The sequence below is a fragment of the Capra hircus genome, chromosome 15 (assembly GCF_001704415.2).
Source record: "Capra hircus breed San Clemente chromosome 15, ASM170441v1, whole genome shotgun sequence".
In the NCBI taxonomy this organism is placed as follows: domain Eukaryota; kingdom Metazoa; phylum Chordata; class Mammalia; order Artiodactyla; family Bovidae; genus Capra; species Capra hircus.
The window spans coordinates 43,732,546-43,754,460 of NC_030822.1; the positions used below are offsets into that span (position 1 = coordinate 43,732,546).

Consider the following 21,915-nt stretch of genomic DNA (forward strand, 5'->3'; position numbering starts at 1 on the left):
ACTTGTCAGTCAACCAACTTTCCTGCACATACCTACTATGTGCAGGCCTTTAAAACTGAAAACAAAGTCACTTCTTTATGTATTTTTAAAAAAGCATTGGCGGGAAAGCTAGCACTCAAGACAGAGCTAACAAGTCTTATACTGGTGAAACGGAAGAGACTTGCCCAGGGTCACAGGTCCCAGCTAGGCTAAAGCCAGGATTTAATTACATCACACTGGGCTAAAATACAGATTCTTCAACAGGACTCCATTCACTGGGACCACACCAATCTCATCTCCTGCCCCTCTGAAATTTTTTCTTGGCTCCACGTCCATCTTATGTTTCCAGATAGCACCCTGCTCAATGTGATCTCCGTACCTTCTTTGCACAGGCTGTTTTCGTGGGGGGCTTGCAGCACTCTGTTTGCCTACACCCCATTCACCTGGCTGAATATTGGCCCCCCTTTTGTTCTCAGCATAAACCTTCATTGCCTCAAAAAGCCTTCTTCAATTCCCCAAACTAGATGAGCAGCTCTCCTCCTTTCCGCTCCCACCTGCAGTTATCCCGACATGACACTCCCGTGCTGCCCTGTAACTGCTTGTTTACATGCTCCATCCCCCTCATAGCTGAGACAGGGCAGGGCCCTTGTCTGGTTTGGCTCAGAATCACCAGGACCTTGCATAGGGTTTAGAGCATAACACAAACCAGTGAGTATTTGTTTAATTAAGATGAACCAAACTGTCTATCAAGCTTCCTCCCTGATAGGCCAAATCCTAAAATCAAGATATGAACTTTGTATAGGTATGAGCTAATGGATCCATGCAGGCTGAGCTCCTGGTCCAGAGCACATGACCTCTGACCTTAAAAATGTGCGGGGTCACACCCACACCTCTAACAAACTCAGCTCATCTTTGTAATTTCCCTTTCTCCATCCCTGTTACATGAGCATTAAACTTTTGATTTCTATACAATGCAACTCAAGCCTCAGGTAGTCCACAATGAGCCTTGAGAGACAAGAATGGAAAGGTTAACACAGCTTCTATCTTCACATTTTCTTTTTTAAAAGTAAACTTTTAATCAAAACATACATACAAAAAAGTGGGTAAATCTAAAGTGTATAGGTCCCAGGTTCCCATTTATTTGAACATATTTACATTAACAGCACAAAAAAACAGAAAATTACTAGGATTCCTGAAGCATCTGTTTTGTCCCCTTCCAGTCACTACTCCATCAAGCAAGGGCAACCACCATCTTGACTTACAGATTAATATTTCCTGTTTTTAAGCTTTTTATAATTAGAATTTTGCAGTGTGTAATCTTTTGTGTCTGGCTTCTTTTGTTCAGCTTTATGTTAATAGTTGTAAGATTCATCCACATGGTGGTATATAATTTCAGTTTGTTCTTTTTTGCAGCTGTATAATATTCCATTGTATGAGTATACTGCATTTTACTTCTCCATCCTGTTATGGATGAGCGTTTGGATAGTTTCAAGTTTGGGGCTATTATGAATAGTGCTATATATGCAGTCTAGTGCATGTCTTCTAGTAAATATATGTATTTCTGTTGGTTATATTCTAGGAATGGAACTATTGGGTCATAAGATATATAGCCTAGCTTTAGCAGATATTGTTAAGTAATTTTTCACAACTAGAGGGGTCTGATGAACCTATATCTTTGCCAACATCCAATATTGTTGGCCTTTTTTTTATTCTTTTTTTTAATTTTTATTTTTACTTTCTTTTACTTTACAATACTGTATTGGTTTTGACATACATTGACATGAATCCACCACGGGTGTACATGTGATCCCAAACATGAACCCCCCTCCCACCTCCCTCCCTGCAACATCCCTCTGGGTCATCCCCGTGCACCAGCCCCAAGCATGCTGTATCCTGCATCAGACATAGACTGGTGATTGGATTCTTACATGATAGTATACATGTTTCAATGCCATTCTCCCAAATCATCCCACCCTCTCCCTCTCCCTTGGCCTTTTTTTCATTTTAGCTATCTAGTGTATGTGTTGTTATCACTTTGCAATGTTAATTTGAATTCTTTGATTTTGATTACTATGTTATTATTGGTCATTTGGAAAATCTGAAGAGCCTATTCAGACCTTTTGACCATTTTTATTTTCTATTGAGTTGTCTGCCTTTTTCTTATTGCTACGTAAGGCTTATATATATATATATATATATATATATATATATACACACACATATACATATATACACACATACATATACACACACGTACATATACACATATATGTATGTATATATATATATATAATAGATATGAGTCCTTGTATATGTAATACATTCTGTGGCTTGCTTTCTTACTTTGCTAATCTTTTGATCAACAGAGGTTTTAATTTTAATGTAATCAAACTGATCTTTTTTTCTTCATGGTTAACAATTTTTGTGTCTCATTTAAGAAATCTTTGCCTGCTTCAGAGTCATGAAGACTGTTCATGTTCTCTTCTAAAAGCTTTATTGTTTTTACTTTTCATGTCTAGATGTTGAATTGATCTGTAATTGAATTTGTGTATGGTATAAGGTGGGGGTCAAGATTCTTTTCTTTTTTCTCCCAAAGTCATTTACTAGAATGCCCATCCTTCCCTTACTGCATTAGTGTCACCTTGTCGTACATTAAGGGACTGTGTATCTGTGAGTCTGTTTTTGAACTCTAGTCATTGATATGCTCATCTATCTTTCAGATCTGGAAGTGTTCTTTCTCCAGCTGTGTTCTTCTCCAAGATTATTTTGGCTGTTTTTGGTCTTTTGCGAAATTTTAGAATCATAAATGACCTCAATTTTCATTTTGCAAAAACCTGCTAGTATTTTTATTGCATTCATATTGAATGAATGGGCAAATTAAGGGAGATATGACAGCTTTGCTGTGTTGACTCTTCTAATCACCAAATATGTTAAAGTACTCCCATTTAGCTTTACTCTACGTATACTCAATAGTGTTTTATACCTCCCTGTAAAAAAGAGATCTTACTTACCTCTCACTATATTTTAGATTTTATTATAAATAATAGGTTTTAAAACTTTTATTTTATATTTGTCACTGGTATATAGACATTAAGTCAATTCTATGTATTGAGTTAGTAGCTGGAGACCTTGCTAAATGTACCTATTATTTCTATTTGTTTATAGATAGGTTATTGTGAAATTTTTATATACACAATTGTATCTTCTACCAACAATTCCTTTCCACTTCTTATGCTTTCTTTTTGCCTTTCTTGCCTTATTGTACTCGCTAGAACCTCCAGTACAATGTTGGGTATAAATGGTGAGAGTGGGCATTCTTGTTTTCTTCCCAGTCTTATAGAAAAAACTTCTACTATATCATTATTAAATATTATTTTGTCATATCTTTTTTTTTGCTGTTGTTTATTTTTTATTAGGTAAAGACAGTTCCCTTCTAAGTTCCTTGAGATTTTTATTTATCATGAATGCTATTGAATATAATCAGATACTTCTATCAGTTCAGTTCAGTCGCTCAGTCTTGTCTGACTCTTTGCAACCCCATGAGCCACAGCACGCCAGGCCTCCCTGTCCAACACCAACACCCAGGGCCGACCCAAACTCATGTCCATTGTGTCGGTGATGCCATCCAGCCATCTCATCCTCTGTTGTCCCCTTCTCTTCCTGCCCTCAACATTCTCAACAACAGGATCTTTTCAAATGAGTCAGCTCTTCACAACAGGTGGCCAAAGTATTGGAGTTTCAGCTTCAACATCAGACCTTCCAATGAACACCCAGGACTGGTCTCCTTTAGGATGGACTGGTTGGATCTCCTTGCAGTCCAAGGGTCTCTCAAGAGTCTTCTCCAACACCACAATTCAAAACCATCAACTCTTCGGCGCTCAGCTTTCTTTATAGTCCAACACTCTCATCCATACATGACTACTGGAAAAACCATAGCCTTGACTAGATGGACCTTTGTTGGCAAAGTAATGTCTCTGCTTTTGAATATGCTGTCTAGGTTGGTCATAACTTTCCTTCCAAGGAGTAAGCGTCTTTTAATTTCATGGCTGCAGTCACCATCTGCAGTGAGTTTGGAGCCTCCAAAAATAAAGTCAGCCACTGTTTCCCCATCTATTTCTCATGAAGTGATGGGACCAGATGCCATGATCTTCGTTTTCTGAATGTTGAGCTTTAAGCCAACTTTTTCACTCTCCTCTTTTACTTTCATCAAGAGGCTCTTTAGTTCTTCTTCACTTTCTCCCATAAGGGTGGTGTCATCTGCATATATAAGGTTATTGATATTTCTCCCAGCAATCTTGATTCCAGCTTGTGCTTCCTCCAGCCCAGCATTTCTCATGATGTACTCTGCATATAAGTTGAATAAGCAGAGTGACAATATACAGCCTTGACGTACTCCTTTTCCTATTTGGAACCAGTCTGTTGTTCCATGTCCAGTTCTAACTGTTGCTTCCTGACCTGCAAAGAAGTTTCTCAAGAGGCAGGTCAGGGGGTCTGGTATTCCCATCTCTCTCAGAATTTTCCACAGTTGATTGTGATCCACATAGTCAAAGGCTTTGGCATAGTCAATAAAGCAGAAATAGATGTATTTCTGGAACTCTCTTGCTTTTTCAATGATCCAGCAGATGTTGGCAATTTGATCTCTGGTTCCTCTGCCTTTTCTAAAACCAGCTTGAACATCTGGAAGTTCACAGTTCACGTATTGCTGAAGCCTGGCTTGGAGAATTTTGAGAATTACTTTACTAGCATGTGAGATGAGTGCAATCATATGGTAGTTTGAGCACTCTTTGGCATTGCCTTTCTTTGGGACTGGAATGAAAACTGACCTTTTCCAGTCCTGTGGCCACTGCTGAGTTTTCCAAATTTGCTGGCATATTGAGTGCAGCATTTTCACAGCATCATCTTTTAGGATTTGAAATAGCTCAACTGGAATTCATCACCTCCATCCTAAGGCCCACTTGACTTCACATCCCAAGATGTCAGGCTCTAGGTGAGTGATCACACCATCGTAATTAACTGGGTCATGAAGAACTTTTTTGTACAGTTCTTCTGTCTATTCGTGCCACCTCTTCTTAATATTTTCTGCTTTTGTCAGGTCCATACCATTTATGTCCTTTATTGAGCCCATCTTTGCATGAAATATTCCCTTAGTATCTCTAATTTTCTTGAAGAGATCTCTAGTCTTTCTCATCCTATTGTTTTCCTCTATTTCTTTGCATTGATTGCTGAGAAAGGCTTTCTTATCTCTCCTTGCTATTTTTTGGAACTCTGCATTCAAATGGGTATATCTTTCCTTTTCTCCTTTGCTTTTCGCTTCTCTTCTTCTCACAGATATTTGTAAGGCCTCCTCAGACAGCCATTTTACTCCGCATAAAATATTTCTATATCTATGAAAATATTCATAAATTTTTTCTGTTAATGTGGTGAATTATTGAATGTTAAACTATACTGGCATTCATGGAATAAACCCTGCATTGTGATATGGTATCCTTTTTCTAAATACTTGGATATAGAGTTGCTAATATTTTTGTTTGAGGTATTGCATCTATGGTCATGAAAGAACTGGACTCTTATCTTCACTTTTACCTTCAGTTTTGAGGTAGAATTTTTTTTTTTTTTTACCCATCCTGACTCCTCTATCTTCCTATATATAAACTGGGTCAATAGATTTTGCTTCTATTATTAACTTAACAAACATTCCCAAGAGCTTCCAAGCTCTCTGTCATTGTCAGAAGAAAAACTCTTCCCAAAGACAAAGCAATACAACCCAAATCCTGCTTAACCACTCATAGGTAATGTGTCCACTGACAAGTTAAAGATCCTCACCAAACCTGTTTGCTCATCAATGAAATGGAACTGAAAAGCAAATTAGATGATACATGTGAAAGTACCTGGTACACAAGTATGCTCAGTAATTCCTATTTCTCACTACCTCTTCTCTCTGCTGCCTAAAAACTTTTCAAACCCAAAAGAACTTTGGGTTACTTGCTTACAGGGTTTATCTGACAGTTGAGACTTAAATCTGAAAGATGAGCTAATGGATATAGAAGAACTCCATTTTTTGGTTATACTCTAAAAAACAAAGCAGAGTTATTTACTGCTCCAGCTGAGCTTTTACATACAAGCTCCTGCTGCTGCTGCTACGTCGCTTCAGTCGTGTCCGACTCTGTGCCACCCCATAGACGGCAGCTCACCAGGCTCCCCCATCCCTGGGATTCTCCAGGCAAGAACGCTGGAGTGGGTTGCCATTTCCTTCTCCAATGCATGAAAGTGAAAAGTGAAAGTGAAGTCGCTCAGTCATGTCCAACTCTTAGTGACCCCATGGACTGCACCCTACCAGGCTCCTCTTTCTATGGGATTTTCCAGGCAAGAGTACTGGAGTGGGTTGCCATTGCCTTCTCTGATACAAGCTCCTAGATTTTTAAAATTAGGTAAACATGACTAGAATTTATCATCCAAGTGCTATAATTCCTTCTGCAGGGCTTCAAACTCAGGTGTAAATGGTGTATTAAACCTTTGGAAGTTGTCCAGGAATACAGCCTCTCTCCCATATATAACAGTGTTTATGTAAAAAAGTCAGCTTGGAAGGCCACTTTTAAATAAACTTCTTCTTTCTAGGAATTTAACCCCAGTGCTATTTGTCAATGCACAATAAACCTTTAACTAGCCTTTAGAATAGCAATGGGAATGGGAGTTTGGGGGTGCCCTGAGGTTATGTTATTTACCTCTGAGATGAAAAATCAGGTGATTCAGCTCAGTTCAGTTCAGTCACTCAGTTGTGTCCGACTCTTTGCAACCCCATGAATCGCAGCACACCAGGCCTCCCTGTCCATCACCAACTCCCAGAGTTCACCCAGACTCATGTCCATTGAGTCAGTGATGCCATCCAGCCATCTCATTCTCTGTCGTCCCCTTCTCCTCCTGCCCCCAATCCCTCCCAGCATCAGAGTCTTTTCCAATGAGTCAACTCTTCGCATGAGGTGGCCAAAGTACTGGAGTTTCAGCTTTAGCATCAGTCCTTCCAAAGAAATCCCAGGGCTGATCTCCTTCAGAATGGACTGGTTGGATCTCCTTGCAGTCCAAGGGACTCTCAAGGGTCTTCTCCAACATCACAGTTCAAAAGCATCAATTCTTCGGCACTCAGCCTTCTTCATAGTCCAAGCCTCACATCCATACATGACCACTGGAAAAACCATAGCCTTGACTAGACGGACCTTAGTCGGCAAGGTAATGTCTCTGCTTTTGAATATGCTATTTAGGTTGGTCATAACTTTTCTTCCAAGGAGTAAGCATCTTTTAGGCTTTGTTGTTGTTCAGTCGCTAAGTCATGTCTGATTCTTCATGACTCCATGAACCACAGTATGCCAGACTTTCTTGTCCTTCACTAACTCCCAAAGTTTGCTCAAACTCATGTTCATCAAGTCGGTGATGCTATCCAATAATTTCATCTTCTGTCAGCCCCTTCTCTTTTTGCCCTCAATCTTTCTCAGCTTCAGGGTCTTTTCCAATGAGTTGACTCTTCACATCAGGTAGCCAAAGTATTGGAAGGACATCAGTCCTTCCAATGGATATTCAGGGTTGATTTACTTTACAATTGATGGTTTGATCTCCTTGCAGTCCAAGGGACTCTCAAGAGTCTTGTCCAGCACCACCGTTTGAAAGTATCACTTCTTTGGCACTCAGGTCTTTATGATCCACCTCTCACATCCATACATGACTACTGAAAAAACCATAGCATTGACTGTATGGACCTTTGTTGGCAAAGTGATGACTCTGTTTTTTAATACACTGCCTAGGTTGGTCATAGCTTTTCTTCCAAGAAGCAAGCATCTTTTAATTTTGTGGGTCCAGTCACTATTCTCAGTGACTGTGGAGCCCAAGAAAATAAAATCTGTCACTAAATAAGTCAAGAATCAGAAGTTCAGAAAAATGGGTGGGAAAGGCTGAAACTGATGCTCCAATATTTTGGCCACCTGATGTGAAGAGCCGATTCATTGGAAAAGACCCTGATGCTGGGAAAGACTGAAAGCAAAAGGAGAAGAGGGTGGCAGAGGATGAGATGGTTAGATAACGTCACTGACTCAGTGGACATAATTTGAGCATAGTATAGTGAAGGACAGGTTTAGCCGATAAACCCCAGTGTGTCAGAGGCTCTGGATAGGCACCACCTTATTTGTTCCCATGGTGACAGGCATGGGTGACACTAGAGTGACCTCTTAAATAACTCTGGACTTGGCTTGGGCTTTGGATGCCCAGTGGAGTAGAAAGGGCATAGCCTTGGTAGACCAGGTGATAGGCTTAGCTCTGCTGCTTACCAGCAGCTCAGTTCCCTCATCCGCAACATGGAGGTAGTAATAGACCTCTCTAGTATGAGCACTGTGAGAAGAGAAGGATGTTAGCTAATGCCTATGAAGTATATAAGGCAGGGAATGTGCTCAATAAATAGTAAAGGTTTTAATGATAACGATAATGGTAACAATGGCAACAATGGTGATGACAATGGAAACAACATCTGTAGTTTGGGTGGAGGGGTGCTGAAAGATCATCTATAAAACTTTTAAAACTACTCTGCTTACAGAAATAAGAGGAGCAGCCTTAGCTAGCTCTTGTCTAATCCCCAGACTTGAATGAATATCCAGGCCCAGACACACAATCTTAGTTGAGAGAGCCATGTATCAACTTCCCCCAAAGTAGAGCCTGAGGCAAGGACTTTGGTGCAGATGGTTTACAAAAATGATGATGCTGGAAGCAAGAGTGAAGGAGTTGAGGGATAATGATAGGGCAGGAGAAGAAAATCTACCTAGGAGTGCATTCTGAGGTCACTGGCATCAGTGCACCTCTGAAAAGTATACAGAATGCCTTCCAGAATTATCCACTTTCCAGAATTGTCCACAAGCTCCCATGACTCTGTAGGCTGAGTATTGTCTCTAGGAGCAATAACTTCCCTGGTCTTCCAGACACTTGATTGCTGCCCAAGCAGGCACTCAGTGCTTCAGAGAAGGTCAGTCAGTTCAGTCACTCAGTTGTGTCCGACTCTTTGCGACCCCATGAATCACAGCATGCCAGGCCTCCCTGTCCATCACCCACTCCCAGAGTTCACTCAAACTCATGTCCATTGAGTTGGTGATGCCATCCAGCCATCTCATCCTCTGTCATCCCCTTCTCCTCCTGCCCCAATCCCTCCTAGCATCAGAGTCTTTTCCAATGAGTCAACTCTTCGCATGAGGTGGCCAAAGTATTGGAGTTTCAGCTTCAGCATCAGCCCTTCCAATGAACACCCAGGACTGATCTCCTTTAGGATGGACTGAAGGTATAAGGCAGTAAATGGAAAGAGGCACAGTACACTTGAGGTGGACATTCACTGAAAGCATGAGTGGAGACTCACATCTGCCTACCACTGTGGCTGAAGTCAGAGGTAGATGGAGAGTATGTGATACGGAGCCTCAAATGTGACTGCTGCAGGCCAAATCTTAGTTCAAGGACAGGTTCTGCCTGCCACATGTGATCCACAGCTGTGAGAGCTGCCAGGAAGGCCTGTCCTCTCATCTCCACTTCTGAGAGTGGCTATTTGCACAGTTGGTCCTTATACTTAGCAGACCTATCCAAGATTCTCTAGCTGTACTGTCTAATGTGATAGCCACTAGATACATGTAGCTATTTTAATGGATTAAAATTATATAACATTTCAAGCATTCAATATGCACTCTGGCAAGGGGCTACCATGTTGGACAGCAGACTATGGAACAATTCCATCTTCACAGAAAAATTCACTTAGAGCATCTGTAGAGTGAGCCTGCCTGGGTCCAAATCCTGGTTCTACCACTTAACCAGCTGGTCATTTAATGCTTCTCTGAGCAAGTCATTTAATGCTTCTATGCTTTAACTTCCTAGTCTGTAAAATGGGCTTGACTCAAAGATTAAATAAATAACAATATACAAAGCACATAGTAAAGTCTCACTAAATATTAACGATTATTACAATTTCCCTGTTCCTAAGGCAATTCCTACATGAGACAGGCAGTTGCTAAAGATCCTTCACTCCCAATCCAGACCCCAAGTCTCTCGGGGCTCATCTCTGGCCTCTTAAATTGTCTTCACACTCAAGATGTCCCTGCCAAGTGCCCGTAAGGCTCAGAATAGAGAGGCTTCTTTGATCACTGCTTCTCTCTCAGCACCTTTTAAGTCTCCCATTCTGACTGCAAAAGGTGGAACCTGAATCCTGACTGCAAACTGATGTCAGGGACTTTACTGGCTGCTCCTGAGAACTTCTGTCTGTATATCTGACTCATTTTGTTGTCCATTTCCCACCATTTGCTCCACCCGCCTGGTGAGCTTCTATACCCTGCCAGTGCTGACTGCCACTTGAACAACTAAGCTGCCCACAGCCAGTTAGAAAATCCAGCTATCTTCCAGGACCTTGATGACTTCTGCTGCTTCTGCTAAGTCGCTTCAGTCGTGTCCGACTCTGTGCAACCCCATAGACGGCAGCCCACCAGGCTCCCCCATCCCTGGGATTCTCCAGGCAAGAACACTGGAGTAGGTTGCCATTTCCTTCTCCAATGCGTGAAAGTGAAAAGTGAAAGTGAAGTCGCTCAGTCGTGTCTGACTCTTAGCGACCCCACAGGCTGCCACCCACCAGGCTCCTCCATCCATGGGATTTTCCAGGCAAGAGTACTGGAGTGGGGTGCCATTGCCTCCTCTGTGATGATCTCTAGGTATCATCAACTGATTGTGATGTACCTAGGTGGAATTTTCTTGCTTCAATTGTGTTTTGAGTTTATTGAGCTTCTTGGATCTGTAGGTTGATATTTTTCATCAAATTTGTGAAATTTTCAGGCATTTAAAAATATATTTTATAACTCAATTTCTCTATCATCTCCTTCTGAGACTCCAGATACCTTTATGTTAAACTAGTTGTTGTTCTAAAGATCGCTGAGACTCCAGTTTATTTTTTTCAAACTTTTTTTCTCTGTGCTTCATTTTGAATTGTTTCTATTACCCTATTTTTTAGTCTACATATCCTTTCCTTTGCCATGTCATATATACAGGTGTATTTTTCAGTTCTAGAATTTCCACTGGGTTTTTAAAAATAGCTTCTCTTTCTCTGCTGAGGGTCTCCATTTGTCTACTTTTTAAGTCTATCTTTTCTTAAAATTCTTGAACATATTGATAATAGATGTTTTAAAGTCCTCATATGATAATCTCAATGTATCTGTCATCTCAGGAACTTTTTTTTTCTATTGTTTTTTTTTTCATGGTTATAATCATATTTTCCTGCTCCTAAACAACTTTTGATTGTATGATAGACATTGTAGGTGCTATGTTGTTGAGTGTCTGGATTTGCTGTCTTTCTTTAGAGAGATGGAGTTTTGATTTGACAGTTTTAGTGGTAGACCTGCTTAATTCTCTTTCAAGGCTTGTTTTCTAAGCTTTGTTAGGGTTAGTCTAGAGTAGTCCTTGCTCTGGGTATAATGTCATTTTACTCCTAATATGCGGCTTTTCTAGAGTCTCACTTGAACATCCTGAATGGTTAGCAAAGTCTCTTTAATATGGATGATGGGAATTCCTACATCTCTAGCATCGTGTGATCTCTGGAATTTCCATTCCGCTCTTAGCTGGTCAGCAACTGTTCTCTCCTAGGCCTTTGGAGTCCCACCCTGCACATGTGCAGCTCAGTGTTTGGTGGCAGATTTCAGTGGACTTTTATGCATATTTCTGAACTTCTCTGTGCAGCTCCCTCCCTTACTGGTATTTTTACCAGTAAATCCTGTCTATCTCAGCAGCCTCAGATTCCTGTCAATTTAGCCAGATTGCCATTCTTCATTGTGCTCTACTCTCCTGCATCGCAAACTAGAAAATGTCTGGGTCACACCTGAGGCTTATCTCTTGTGTTTCACTTTTCTCAGGGATCAGAGTCCTTTTCTGAAAACTGGTGCTTCATATATTTTGTCCATCAGGTTCCTCTGTCCTTGGGAATTCTCCAGGCAAGAATACTGGAGTGGGTTGCCATGCCCTCCTCCAGAGGATCATCTTCCCAAACCAGGGATCAAACTCAGGTCTCCAGCACTGCAGGTGGATTCTTTACCATCTGAGCCACCAGGGAAGCCCAAGAATACTGGATTGGGTAGCCTAGCCTTTCTCCAGGAGGTCTTCCTGACCCAGGAATTGAACCAGGGTCTTCTGTATTGCAGGCAGATTCTTTACCATCTGAGCTGTCAGGAAAGCCCATATTTTGTCCAGTTTTATAGTTACTTATGTTCAGAGGGCTAGTCCAGTGCCATTTACTACATCAGAGTCAGAAGCATAAGTTGCATGAGTATATATAGATTTGGGAGTTATCTATAGACAGGAATATCTTATTCTCTTCTTCATACCACTTTCAGGATAAAATTAAAAACTTACTATGAAGATATTCATATCTCTTCAAGGTCTGCCTAGCTGATGGGCTTCATTACTGATAAGCCCTTTCTTACAAATACTCACAGAGACACACAGACAGAATGCCTTGACCGACTTTTGATTTTTCTTGTGTCTCTGGCTTCGCTTTAGAACATACTGATCCCTCTGCAAAAAATACCCTCCCTTTTACCCACAATTGCCTTTCTTAACTCCTACTTATCCTTCAGAATGGAGCTCAATTGCCATCTCCTCCAGGAAGCCTTCTCTGGTACAGTCTGGGTTTAATGTCCCTTTATTTGTGCTTTCATAGCACTCTGATTTTGCCTTTATCAAAGCCATATTGCCCACATTTTATTGTAATTGCCTATTATGACCTGTCCTTTGTGCCCTCAACCTTACCCTCCACACTGAACATTTCAAATATGGGATCAAATCTGATTCTTTTCAGAGTCACCATGGCCTAGCACACATTTCAGGAAACTTTTGGATTGTAGCTTGCCAAGCTCCACTGTCCATGGAATCCTCCAGGCAAGAATACTGGGGGTGCATAGCCTTTCCCTTCTCCAGGGGATCTTCCTGACCCAGGAATGGAACCCAGATCTCCCACATTGCCAGCAGATTCTCTACCATCTGAGTCACCAGGGATGCCCAATAAAGGACCAGATAATAACTATTTTAGGGTTTGCAGGCCAGATGGTCTCTGTTGTAACCTCTTGGCTAAATTGTTGTATCATGAAAGCAGCCATAAACAATACATAAATATACATGAAATATAAAACTTTATCAGGACAAAAATAGGCAGTGAGCTTCAGCTTACTGATTGCTGACTTAGTACATAGTATTTGCCTAGTAAATGTTCATTTAATTAGTTAATAGAATAGAATATTATCATTGAAGGTCTTAGGGGAAATACAAAAGAATGTAATCAATTGCCTACATGTTTTCCTGGAACAGAAAAATGACACTATCTTAAGAGCTTAAGGAAGGAAAAAACACTAGCTAAGTAAAGAAGGCAGAATGAAAGAAAGTTGATGGATTTCTGTCCTTAATGACAGATCTCCCCATGCAGGGTTTTCTCCAGGAGAGAATCATAAAAGCCAGAACAGTTTGATCAGAGTGAGTTCATGAAGCACCCAAGAGCAAGAAGAGCCAGAGGGCAAGTACAGGCTATGTCCTAGGCAGCACCCAGCAGCAAATCTGGAGGAGCCACGTTCTATGGCCAAATCCAAAGGGTCAGAAACCAGGCAGATTCTGGAACTGAGCTCAGGGTGAGAAGAGCCAGGCCAAGAGGGAAGTGAGAGCCAAGACAAGGTTTATGAGCAGGGTTGGCAGGGCCACAGTGTTTTTCTATTGATCACTGGCCAAGTGGTACCTGGGTAAGTCTGGGTGTGTTGATGTTGGTCTTCTCAGGAAAGTTAAGTGACAGAGTCTTCTATTAAGAGTAGATGGGGAGAGGAGGCTAGGACTTAGAAAGTGGAGGAACTTCACTTTTTTGTGCTGTAGCTACAATAACAAATTCTGTATGAGTCCAACCAGTTCCCAAAGATTTGCTAAGATATGATGGGTGAGACGGAGAGTGGATAACAGGAGATTGTAGCAAACTAGTCCTTAAGGTTGCAAAACATTCTCCAGTGAAGCTCTGAATGAGTGTCAAGAAAATGAATGGTTGGCTTCTGCAGGATTGAGATTGGCAAGGAAATTCAGCCACTGGCAAAGCAGTCTAGGAAATCTGGGCTGTCACTGAATAGCTACCATATGCAGAACACCTCGAAGAATCCATCTACTGTGCAACATGCCTCCTCCTACACCAGACAAAAGGCCAGACATGGTTCTTCTTTCATCAGCACTAGGCTTCTAGGCATCATTGTAAATCCCATAATTTACCATCTAGTGCTGACAGCAGAAAAGATGTCAGAAGTGAGATGAGTGCACCTGTGTCCCCCTGGAGTGGCTTTTCAGACCGATGCACGCACCTGGCTAGCTAGCAATATCTCAGACTCAAATGTCTAATCATTTACCCCCAGCTTTCCGCCTGCCTCTGTCACACCTATGCCCCATCCAAGCTACTGGGAGTAACCATCTAGACCCAGCTGCTGGAGCCAGAGAGAGGCTGGCCAAACCAAGGAGCTGTGGCCTTACTTGAGAGTCAAAGAGTTGCTGATAGTGTCTGTTTTTCTGCCTTTACCCTGAGGCTGAAGCCCAAGTGTTAACTAGGAACCCCAGGGGTGGTCCCACTGAGTGTTCCTGTAAGAAAGTCATGAGCATTTACTTTATCCCCTTCTCCCCAGGCTTCCTGATACCTGCAGCCTCTCTCCTTCTCATCCCTTATTTCCTGGAGAATGGGGGCTAAACTTGTCTGTGTCCCAACTAACTGGGGTCTGCTTAGCACCTCATTCTTCCAGCCCTAGACAACTGTGTCCCATTTAGATGACTCCCTACCATTTTCTTCAGACTCAATTTCCTGCATCTAATATTCCTGTCATCTCTTCCCACCAGTTCTAGTTCAAACTGCTAACCAATCTCCAAATCCGATTCCCTTTGGTCCCATGGCTTCCAGAAGCTTTTCTGGTTTTGTCCCACCACATTCAGATTTAATTTGACTAGCTGGTATCTTTGGAGCCCATTGAATGTGTTAACTGTCTTTAATTCATGGACATCAGCCTCAGAAAGGCACTAGGAGGCTGGTCATGTCAATATCCCTACTTTACAGATGAGGAGACTTGAGTTGAGAATGACTGACTAACTTATTCAGTCTAGAAAGTTTCAAATTGGATACTGGAATACACACATGTTTGATCCAAAAACTGGAGTTTTTTCTTCACCAAACTGACTCCTGTAGACTGTCTAGTCCTCCCTGATTTTACTGGCTCACACATCTGGTCCCATGTTCCCATTTCCTCTCCTAAACCAGGCCATACACAACTCAGCCAGGGATGGTGATGGATCTCCTGTTTGGTCTCTTCACACTTGGGGCCCTCTCTCCTCGCTATGGCTGGCATGTCCTTCCAAAGATGAGATGGAGTGGGTGGGGGAGAGGTGGGGTCTGGCACTAGATAGACTCAACTTTGAATCCCGGCATCTTCATTATCTGCTCTGGTGATCTGGGGTTAACTCATTTCACCTCTTTAAGTCTAAGTTTCCTGAAGTGAATAGTGGAAATTGAGATAGCACTTGTAACAAAAAAAAAAAAAGAGAGAGAGAGAGAGAGAAAGAACTTTCTTTTTTGATCAATTTAAAAGCATATGCTACATATAAGAATTTCCTAGGACTTCCCTGGTGGTCCAGTGGCTAAGACTCTGAGCTCTCAATGTAGGGGGCCTGGGTTCAATCCCTGATCAGGAAGCTAGATTCCACATGCTGCAACTAAGACCCAGCGCAGTCAAATAAATATTTTTTTTTAAAAAAAGAATTTCCTAATGTCTGAATATGTCATAAAAGTTCTTTTAAATAAATATTTGCTATGAAGGGAGTTGAATTTTCCCTGGTAGTTCAGCTGGTAAAGAATCCGCCTGCAATGCAGGAGACCCCTGCTCGATTCTTGGGCTGGGAAGATCTGCTGCAGAAGGGATAGGCTACCCACTCCAGTATTCTTGGGCTTCCCTTGGGCTCAGCTGGTAAAGAATCCACCTGCAATGTGGGAGACCTTGGTCCGATCCCTGGGTTGGGAAGATCCTCTGAAGAAGGGATATGCTACCAACTCCAGTATTCTGGCCTGGAGAATTCCATGAACTGTATAGTCCATGGGGTCGCAAAGAATCAGACACGATTGAGCAACTTTTCACTTTCATTTTCATGAAGGGAGTTCTTTGTTAAATTTAGTTAATTGTTTGAATCTCAGAAAGCATTTTTTCCCATTGACATAATGTTATAACAGATTATAAAGCAAGCTCACAATTATGTCTCTCTATTATATATTTGAGCTACTAAACAATTCTATTAGGTTTGAAAAAAAGACTTTTCTTTCTTGAGTATTTCATGTGACAATATTGGTCAAGTCCTTGGCACAGTTCCTGTCACGTAGTAATGACTCTATACGTGTAAACTATTGTTATGTCATTCTTGCCAGAAGAAAATTTCCATTATATTTCTCTCTCTTCTGATGCCAGTTACCACAATGGGCATGCATCACTCTCCACACCTGGCCCTGCCTTTCTCATCTTATCTCTTTGTCTTCTAACTCTCTATTCCACTAAATGGTCTCCATTTCCTGACTTCTCAGGAAAAGAGGATGTGTTTTAGGGCTGGTGAACTTGGATTTGAACCCCAACTTGGCCCTCTTGCTAGCTCCTCTGTGAGCTTAGGAAGGTTCCTTAACATCTCTTCATCTGTAGGATGACCATGAAGTTGTAATGAGGGTTACACCTAGGAAAGCAGTGTGCCTAACACCTGTGTGTTAGTCACTCAGTCATGTCCAACTCTGCAATTCCATGGACTATAGCCCGCCAGACTCCTCTATTCATGGAATTCTCCAGGCAAGAATACTGGAGTGGATTGCCATTTCCTACTCCAGGAGATCTTCCTGACCCTAAAAATAGATCTTATCTATTTTTAATAGAATTCCTGCTCCTCCTGTCCTGCCAGTTTTCCCACGGGAGTCTCCTTCCAAGGGGGAAGTGTCCTTGCTCCTCTGCCTTCTTGTGGATGCCCCTGTGCTTTCTGTCTATACAAATACAGAGACTCTGTTTTGTACAGTTTCTTTAAAGTTTTTATAGTTCTCTCCCAGGCCAGCCCTATTAATTTGCACAACTCTGAGAAGCAATCCAGTTCAGTAATTATTATCTCTATTTTTAAAAGGTGAACCGCGTCTCTGAGAGGTGGAATAACTGATTCCTGGTCACGAATGGAGGCCTGGAGCCTTGGTCTTCTGCACTGTGGCCCTCCCCTCAAGCCATCCTGCCCATATGTGACTGCCACTCACCTGAATTCCTTGTTATTTCCAACAGTGCAAATTGTCCCATGAGTGCCTGCCTTGTATCCCCAGGAAGGATATAGTCTGCCCCCTTACCCTAGCCTAGTGCCTTGCAAAATATCTATTATGCGGTTAATGTCATTCAAGGTCCTAAAATTTGAATAACTGTGGTATGTTGCAAGAGCATTTCAGAAAACTAACAACTGTGTTGACTCGAAGGCTGAACTGATAACCCTGACATTTTAGTCACGAGTAAGACATCTCATTCTTGAGGTACTTGTTTCTCTGTAAACGTGCGTTTAGACTTTGAATCCCTGAATTTGGAGTTAGCTGCTCCATCTCCTGCGTTCCATGTTCTTGTGTCTAGAACTCTGACCATGCTTGATTGTAGGTCATCTGCTGATCCATCCGTTTCCCCTCCCCCGGGCTGTGAGTCCCTCCAGGACAAGCACCACATCCAAGTCCTGTCAGTGCCCAGGGCCTGCCACAGTGCTTGGCACATAGTAAATGGAAGTTCAATGAATAAATCAGAAAGAGCCATCTGGTCCACCCCTCATGCCCTGTGATTGTGCTTGTTCCTATCCTCTTGCCTTAGTTCGCATTATGTGTTTATCTCTTATATTGAATCAAAGGCAGGTTCATATTTTACTCATTTTTGTAGCCTCCCAAACAACCAGGGAAGGGAGAAACCATCTTTATTGAGAGTCTATTGTGTGCCAGTGATTGCACATATATTATGTGCCAGTGATTGCACATATATTATGTCATTATGGTAAAAATTGAATTTAATTCTTATAACAGGTCTATAAGGTAGGCCTTATCATCCCTGAGTTACAAAAGAATGAGCTATGAATTAGGGAAATAAAGTAATTGGAATTTGGCCAAGTTTCCACAGGTAGTAAGTGTCAGTGCCGGAATTTGAATCCCTGTCTCCAGTTCTGACACCCAGGCCTTTCTTTTTTGTTGTTGTTTGGTGTTTATTTTTTAACAGCCCGCAGAATAGCTGAGCGCTTTAGCCCAGTAGGAGTTAGGAACTCTGCTGAGCTGAGACTTGAATTTAATCACATTGAATCAAATCTGTGCAAGCCTGCTGCCCAATGCTTCCAGCACATATACTGCCATCTTTGTATTTGATTTTTTGGATGAAATGCTTCAGGGAATAAGTGCTAAGGATTCACGGTGCATCAGGCTCAGGGCTGGGCCCTTGGGCATACAGTGCTGAAGACAGACTTCCTCAGGGAGCCTACAATCTAGTGGGAAAACACACATGAAGTGGGGATCGTAAATATGATCTGTGCTGAAAGAACAAACTGGTAGCGGGGAAAAGGAAGGGGAGGGGTAAGAGGGATCAAGATACACAAAATAGGTAAGCAAGAAGTGTCTATTGTACAGCACAGAAAAATATAGCCATTATTTTTTAATAACTATGAAAATATTGAATCAGTGTGTTATATACCTGAAGCTAATATAACATTGTGTATCAACTATACTTTCATTTTTTTAAATGTGATCTGTGCTAAGGGGAGACAGAAGACAAAGGTTTAAATCATTCTAGGGAGGTCTTGCCTGGAAAATCCCATGGGCGGAGGAGCCTGGTAGGCTGCAGTCCATGGGGTGACTAAGAGTCGGACACAACCGCGTGACTTCACTTTCACTTTCCACTTTCATGCATTGGAGAAGGAAATGGTAGCCCACTCCAGTGTTCTTGCCTGGAGAATCCCAGGGACGGAGGAGCCTGGAGGGCTGCCGTCTCTGGGGTCGTACAGAGTCAAACACAACTGAAGCAACTTAGCAGCAGCAGCAGGGAGGTGTTGGGAGGCTTCTGGGTAAATCAGGAAAGAGGAATGAGTGGCCGAGACAGGAGGAAAGCACAGAGGGAACAGCATGTGCTAAGCCACTGAGGTATGAAATTATAGGTAGAATGGGTCTGGAACAAGGGGATATTTTGGTGAAACAGAAGAGATACTAGAACTGGTCTCCCTGTGTTCATGCCATGAACCAAACATCATGACTGATTCTAACCCTTGCCCCTACACAAGCAATGCTCTTAGCCTAGATGATAACCAGAGCATGCTTCCCAATCAGGAAGTAAATTAGAGAAATGGCTGGCAACACCTCCATCTGTCTTCTCTAGGGATGTGATGGACAAACTCAGTGTTTGCATTTCCCTGATGTATGGGAAACAATGAGCCAGCAGCTGGGTAGACCCCCATGGTGATGTTGTTTGCCTGGATCATGTCATCTCTCAGCAGACCAGGCAGGTAGCTTTGGGCCCACGCTCTTGACGTGCCCCTGGACCAGAGGGCCCTGGAGTAGCAGGTGGGAGATGTGAATGAGATCTGGGCCTGTTTAGAATCACTTTCTTAAGTAGTGGGGGGGAGAGTGGAAAGGTCTGCCCACCCTGAGCCAGAGGGTTGGAAGCGGCAAACATCAGTTGGATCCAACCAGTTCAAGTTTCCCTCCTTGCTGTGCCCCAAAATATTCCTTAACTGGAGATTTTAAAAACCCAGCCAAAGAACAGCAGACAACTGAGTCCACATTATAACGAATCGTATGTAACAGTAATCAGTACGCGTGTGTTCATGCTTAGTCACTTCCGTCGTGTCCGACTCTTTGTGACCCCATGGACTGTAGCCTGCCAGGCTCCTCTGTCCATGGAATTTGCCAAGCAAGAAGAACACTGGAGCAGGTTGCCATTTCGTCCTCCAGGGGATCTTCCAGACCCACGGATTTCACCTGGGTCTCTGATGTCTCCTGCATTGGCAGACAGGTTCCTTACCACTAGTGCCACCCGGGAAGCCCAGTAATCAATATATATGTATTTATATTGATCATGTGCAAAAACAAATCTGGCGTGGTGTTGGTGTTGACTTTTCTCTCCTCTCTTTCCTCCCCCTTGAGACTTTGAAAAATCATCAGGCCAAGTTCTGCCTTGGTCCTGCCCAGACATTATTCTCTTCTCTCTGTGTGTCATAATCTGCAGGATAATGACTGCAGTCATTATCCTGGGTGATCCTCAGCAAACTACGATGGACTAGTCATGTCCTTGTATCCAAACCACCTCGCCCATCCTTTCACATGGCTAGCCTGCCTGCCCTTCACCTTGGAAGGTACGTAAAAGCCAGCAAAACCCAGCAGTGCTTATTCCCGGGAATGATTAAGCCTAATTTCCTACTCACTCCCATTACCTTTTGCTCGGTGCCCACCTCCCCAGCTCCACACTCCAATACTGCCCACACTGATGCATCCTTCACACTGCTATCTGGATGATTTATCTAAGATTCAAATGTGATCGTGTCATTCCCCTGCTCAGAACACTTCAATGGTTTCAGACCCTTTAAAGTGACATCTGAACTCCTGAAGCATTTAGAACAAGGTTCTCCATGGGCAGGCTCCTTCCCACTTCCCTGGCCTCATTTCCCAACTCTCCCCTTGACACTCTGTGACACAGCAATGCTAAATCACTTACGGCTCCCCAAGCACACAATGTGACTTAATGTTTCTGAGTCCACCAGAAATAGTTGTTCCTCTCTGTTCTGTCTTACAACTCTGCTCAGCATTTAAACCTTCTCTCAACTTTCTTCCTCTCTGAGATTCTTCCAGACAGGAGTCATCATTCTGGGTCAGCTCTGTGTCTTATATAGACATGTACCCATTGCGCTGTCTGCATATGCCCAAGACTTACTTGCTTACAGGGACTATCTTACTCATTCCAGAATAGCACAGGACCTAACACAGAGCAGGTGCTTAGCCAACACAGGTTGGATCATTGTCCAATTACATCTCCCCATCCTTGAAGAGACTTGTGTTTTAGCCACAGCCACACTGATACCTGCATCTAATTGGCTTTTCCAGGTCGGGCCAATCACTGGTCTGCAATCATCGGCGGATCCCACTCCAAGAATTACGTGCTATGGGAGTATGGAGGGTATGCGAGCGAAGGCGTCAAACAGGTTGCAGAATTGGGCTCTCCAGTGAAAATGGAGGAGGAAATTCGACAACAGGTAAAAAAATAATCCCAGAATGACTAAAACCCAGACATGCCATCAAGCATCCTTTAGCTTTCTTTCCCAGGGGCTCAAAACTTATAGGACAATGTGCTTGAAAATTGGTACTGTAGGAAGTGAAATCTATTTGCTGAGTTTCAGAGTGCTTATGTTCAGTTGAAGACAGAGGCACAAATGTTCGTCTTATGTCTTGCATCTTCCCAGACTGCATTTGTGGTTTCTTGAGCTTGTTCTAAAAGCTGTTGCTGTAGCTACATTGTTGGAATATCACATCTTTGTTCTCCTGAGGGTCAATGTGGTGGGTTACTTTGATTCTTGAGAGGGTCGGGGGAGTGACATTCACATGAAGCTAAAATCACCATTTCCAAAAAGAAACATTTGTTTATTGACAGATGGTCTTTGCCCCCATGTCTTGAGGTGTTTGATAGTCAGTAATTAATCAAAATAATTATAAGCTGAAGCGTCTTTAATGTATTGATACAGTGTACCATCTCATGCGGGCCCAGGAGTCAGGTATTATCTAGGACCCCTTTCACACCAATGAGGGATAAGGGAGAAATAGTCTATCATTCTTTTCTATTCGTTGGGAAGTACCATCATCCATCATCAAAAGCACTAGAAAGA

At 42.4% G+C, this 21,915-nt stretch overlaps 1 protein-coding gene across 1 annotated transcript in view; it reads left to right on the forward strand.

Moving 5' to 3' along the window:
• SPON1 (spondin 1) overlaps positions 1 to 21,915 on the forward strand; it is a 311,073-nt gene that overhangs the window by 158,977 nt on the left and 130,181 nt on the right. Inside the window, exon 6 of the mRNA XM_018059584.1 lies at positions 21,140 to 21,288. Within this exon, the coding sequence (XP_017915073.1) occupies positions 21,140 to 21,288 (149 nt within the window). The remainder of the gene's footprint in view (positions 1 to 21,139; positions 21,289 to 21,915) is intronic.